We start from the raw sequence: 5,413 nt of genomic DNA, 5'->3' as shown, positions 1-5,413 counted from the left end.
AATCTAGTATAACTGTATGAAATCATATCTTAGTGAAATGCGGATCAACAACTTGACATGAGCACTAGCAGAATAAATGGACAGGTAATAAGTGTCTCAAAAATGAAAGATGCAAATCATATCCATTTCCTTTTCTCATTACTGACAGCAGCACAGGACTTGTGTATAGTTTGGGAATATTTGTTGACTTCTAGAGGAGAAGGGGGAGGAAATATAGCATTGGATAAATTGGAGGTTAAGTAGATGTATTAGGACTGTGTGGAGAGGGGCCCTGGGGGATCGGTCTAGTGCTCCTGTCACACACTGCTGTGCATGCTTTGGGCCCTTTGTCACCGGTCATTTGGATTCTAGCTGACCGGCACGGCGTAAGAGAAATACCGGCTGAATACATTCATCTGCTGCACATATGTAAACTTAACTGCATCAGCTGACCTTTCTGCTATATTTTTAAAGTAATATTTTGGAAGTTCCAGTGAGCTTCTAGTCGAGGTTCGTTGATAGAACTGACTAGCTTACTTGGTGTTGAGCACACTATGTAAAAAAATGGTTATATCATGTTTTTTATTATATTATAGGGGACTTTGCAGACACTGCAGAATATATGTTAATATTATAATTCAATAATAATATTAAGGTTTAATAATACTATGATTACTATATTATAATATATAATAATAATTTTATATTATTATTATTATATTAATAATATTTATTTATATCCATTATTGTATTTCATCCATTCACATTATAGTCATTGTACGTTGCTTCATACTCACCACGTTGAAATAAAGTTAAAACAGAGTTAAAACAAAATGAGCTGTGTGGTTGCTTGCCTGACCATAATCAATGCACCACGCAATTTCATGCATGGCAGTTATGGCCACGACCTACTGGTTATGTCATCTAGGTTATAGCTTGACAAAAGACGGCTGGGAAAAGTGACGTAGCCGAAGCGGGCGGGGGACGTGCCCTCTTCGAAATTTGGATGTTAGCAGTGTTAACATGCAGCCTGCGCAGCACCCTTGCCCCCTCACCCTCCCTGCCTCGGCCATGTGCATGCCGCCGCCCCGAAAAAGAAAAAAAAAGAAATTCTGGCTACGCCACTGTCCGGGAACGCTACAGCCAACTGCGAAGCACAATGGTGACACAATCATAAAGCCCGCGCAAAAATTATACCGATTAAATCATGAATAAAATGCATGCTGTCGATGATGATAGGGGAGTCTAAAATAGCGCATTCGCACCCTTGCTGGTCTGTACTGTACTGAGCAGTTACCGAACAAATGTTACCATTTTGCAAATAACGCAGTAACTGCATTTGGCCCCACAGCGCTCACCGGTGGGCTACTGCCATCTCGTCTATGCTACCGCCACCACACTCGCGCGCGACTTCGTAGAGAGGACGCTGCAGCGGAAAGCGTGCCCGTGCTCTTGAGCTTCGACGGCATTACGGCGCGTCAGCGGGGTTTTCAGGGGCACAAGTTGCAGGCAGCAAACGAGATTTTGGCATAGTTTCGATCTCACGACAGCGAGCGACAACTGTGCTGCTCGGATATGCGACGCGACCGTGCAGATATCGTACCAGACCAAACAGTGGCAATTTCAGATTCGTTCCATTTCCAGCGAATGTATTCACCAGTGTGACTGGCTACAAAACCGTGATGCAGGTATTTGTGTGCACCATTAATCAAACCGTGCCGCGTCCGCGAGCCTCAGAAGCGTAACCCGCAAGGAAACAACCCATTTCGACACTAGTTCTGTGCGAACCCGAAGGTGGTGTAACCTTTGCTGCCGTCCTGGCGTGTCTCGGTGAAGTGTAGGTACGCAGAGTGCAACTTCAGTGCAGCATCTGGCCGTTGTTGATGCTTTGAGAAAGGAAGTGTTGCGATGTCCGCGATGACTTGACCACAGCGTGCCGTTGTACTAAATTACTGCAACCTGAAACCTCGCATCTAACAACACCCGCACTCGACGTGCCAGACTCATCACTTGGGCTTCTCAAGATGCGCGTTTGTTTCGTTCCCAACTGCAATAGTAGCTACAACTATAGGTATTGCAAAGAAAAAGTAACAATCTTCAGCGTGCCGAGAGATCCACGGCGCTTTCAAGAGTGGGCTGAGGCAATTCCCGGAACGCAGCGGCCGCTGACATCAAGAGACTACGTGTGCGAAAAACATTTTGCAAGCCACATGATGGTACGTAATAAGTTCTTTGGCGAGCTGGGAGGTGAAGTGCTTTTAGGTCATCTAAAGAAACCTGCATTGCTTCCAGATGCTGTGCCCTGCATTTTTCCTGCTCCTCCTCAGAATTTTGCAGAAAATGTCAGCGATGCCGACAAGATCGTCACGCAAGAGGCACGTAATTGCGGTGCAGAAAAGAAACAGATGCCTCGCAATGTCTCGCCTTGCAGTAACAATAACAGAGCCAAACGAGTGAGGCTGGAAGCTCTGTGCCATGAGACAGTGCCATCAGTGGTGCGGAACAGGAGTGTTGCTGCAGAAAAGTCAGATAGGGAAGGTGTGTCTGCAGCAAACACCAGTAGTGCTAAAAAGATCCTTGAGGAAGATGCAAACTATCTGGCTGATGCTGTGAAAAGCACCAAATGCTGTAGCATCTTGATCAAAGAAGAGGTTGATTTTGCAAGCTGCACACATGATGCCAACAGCATTTTCAAAAAGGAAAGCGATGATCGTGTTAATTTTGCACAATATTTCAGTGATGCCAACAACACTGTCACACAAGAGACACTTAATTGCTGTGCAGAGAATAGAATTTCTTCAAACATCAGTGTCAAAGAAGAGGCAGGTAATCAAGCTGACTTTGCAGAAGACTTCGGAAGGGCTGATAATATTGTCACAGAAGAGACACATCATCTGGTTGATTTTGTAGTGAGCACCAGCTTTAGTAGCATTGTTGTCAAAGAAGAGACACAAGATAAGGCTGGATGTTGGGGGGATGCCAGAAATGTCATTGCTCTTGAAAAGGTGGGCAGCCAGGCTGGTTTCTCAAAGGATCTAATGGACGTCAATGCTTTTAGTAAAGAGGTAACCAGCCAAGATGGTCTTGCAGGGAACACTGGCTATGCGAACATAATCATCAAAGAAGAGACAGGCAGCCAAGTTGATTTCTCAAAGGACGCTCCAGACATTTATGGTTTTAGTGAAGAGGCAACTAGTCAAGATGATTTCACCGAGAACACCAGCAATGCAAACACAGTTATCAAAGAAAACATAGTCAACCAGGCGGGTTTCTCGGAGGATGCACCGGACGTCAGTGCTTTTAGTGGGGAGGCAGCCAGTCAAGATGGTTTGGTAGAGAACACTGATTCTGCAAACACAATTATGAATGTAGTGACAGTAAACCACGATTGGTTAGAGGATGTATGGGATACTAACCCTTATGGCAAAGAGGCAACCAATTGAGATGGTTTTGCAGCGACCATCGGCTATGCAGTCCTAATTTATTAAAGAAACAGGAAATCAGGTTGATTTATCCAGAGGATGCTCCTACCATTAATGCTGTCAGTCAAGAGGTAGTCATTCAGTAGAGTTTTGAACGGAACAGCGGCTATGTGAGTGCAATTATCAAAGAAGAGACGGACAACCAGGTTGCTTTCACAGGGCACAGCAGTAGTTACAGCAGCGTCTTCACAGGTGATCGGGTTCATTCAGGTGTTTGTGATGACAAGTTTCCGAGCACCAGCTGCCTCTCAATAGGAAGGGAAAATAATGGTGATGGGTGAGGTAGATGATAATGCATGATAATGAGTGCACGTTTGAGGAGAAATGTCTGCAACTTATTGGCATGTCTCGAAGCTGAATTGTTGCCTCTTGTGTGAACAGTGGGCATAGTTGTGAGCCACTTGGTGTGCTGCAAGCTATTATTTTGCTCTGCGAAAGTGCGGCCATGTGCAGTCCTGTTTGTGATGTAGTTTGCAAGTGTGGGCTAAGCTTGGTGTTAATGGAAAACTTAATGCAACTATGGAATTGTACAAGTTCCCCATTATGACATAGAGCAATGAGTGCATTGTTTCAGCATGCTGCACACATTCCTATGCATTGCATTTGAAAATGGTTACTGTACTGGTGTGCAACTCTCTGTGGCAATGAAGGGAAATTGTGGGGGTGGATCTTCTGCACATGTGTTACCGCGCCACGTAGTCTGGCAGCATTTTTGATTTCTGTGAACAGACGCTGGGAATCTATACCGCTTTCATATGCGACGGTTTTGCAATTGCCCAGATGTGGAAGAAAAAAGATGCAAATTAAATTAACTTCAGCATTCGGTGGTGTATCTTGTCTTATTTTGCTGTTGTTAATGAGCTGCATATATTTTCTCTTCAGCTTAAACTAACCCGGATGCAAATGTGGGACTCTTTTCAAGAACACTTGCCTCGGTAGCTTGCCTCGGTATGCTTTGCCTCGGTAGCTTTCCCTTCATTGCCACATAAAGTTGTGGGCGAGTATAAGTAGTGTTTTCTGAAAACTGAAAGGAGGGCAACCTAAATGTTCCTGCTCAACAACGGTTTACAAGGGCTGCCCTAAAATGACGAGCTGCTGCGTATTCCCATCGATCATGGGCCCTTATGCAGGTTAAACTCGTAGCATGAATTCCAGCTGTTGCAAGGTCTTAAAACAATGAACTAAGGTGCTTACCAAGAAGTATTCAGTCAGTGCGACACCATATGGACGACTTCACGCTGTCACATGGCAGCATTAAAACAGAAGACAAGGCCAGGGAAGCACTGGCATCTTTGTATCAGAAGCGTCAAATAAATGGGAGCCCAAGCTTTCCTTACTGATGATCCTCGAGGACGTACCTCTACGTTATATGGCAGGAAGCCCCCAGGTACTGATTATACTGACGGATGTAGCAACCCATCTAAGCATGGCATTGAGTATGGTCATGATGGCAAGTACTTTGCTAAACCATGACAATTTCATAATGAGGATATCTCAGTTGCAGTGTGTTCCTTCACTGAAAGCACAGTGATTTTAATCACATTTAGATCTCCTTTTTGTTTGTTTACGGTTGCTGGGCCATCACTGGTTTCTAGGGATGATTGCTCAATTGGAATGTCTCACAATATGTGCAACATGTTCATCCTCATCATACAATTTCACTGTCTTTTACAAATGCCATTCATAATTAAAACTGTTAACAAGAAAAATTGTTGCCATGTGCACTGTGTCCTTAACTATATTTAAGTGATATAGATACAGTAAAACACAATGTAAGAATAATGAGAAAAGAAGGACAAGACCGGACAAGTGCAGTCCTGTTCGGACTGCAGTCCTAACGAATTGACATTCGTGCATCTCTCGCTTCAACGCGAACGAAATGTCGAAAGCCCAGCGCGTACGAAGCTACCGACAATACGCGCATTCTGCAAACATCGCAGATTGCTTTGAAG

General features: G+C 44.4%; 1 protein-coding gene across 1 annotated transcript; it reads left to right on the top strand.

Moving 5' to 3' along the window:
- Window positions 1–2,122: 2,122 nt before the first annotated feature.
- Window positions 2,123–5,170, top strand: LOC129384958 (uncharacterized). Its single transcript, XM_055070674.2, has 2 exons — window positions 2,123–2,195; window positions 2,272–5,170. The coding sequence occupies exon 2, from the start codon at window positions 2,385–2,387 to the stop codon at window positions 3,420–3,422; it is 1,038 nt and encodes a 345-aa protein (XP_054926649.1). The 5' UTR covers window positions 2,123–2,195; window positions 2,272–2,384; the 3' UTR covers window positions 3,423–5,170.
- Window positions 5,171–5,413: the final 243 nt, after the last annotated feature.

The sequence above is a fragment of the Dermacentor andersoni genome, chromosome 4 (genome assembly GCF_023375885.2).
Source record: "Dermacentor andersoni chromosome 4, qqDerAnde1_hic_scaffold, whole genome shotgun sequence".
Taxonomy (NCBI): domain Eukaryota; kingdom Metazoa; phylum Arthropoda; class Arachnida; order Ixodida; family Ixodidae; genus Dermacentor; species Dermacentor andersoni.
Note: the sequence above shows the minus strand (reverse complement) of the source record. Positions and strands in the feature narration are given on the sequence as shown.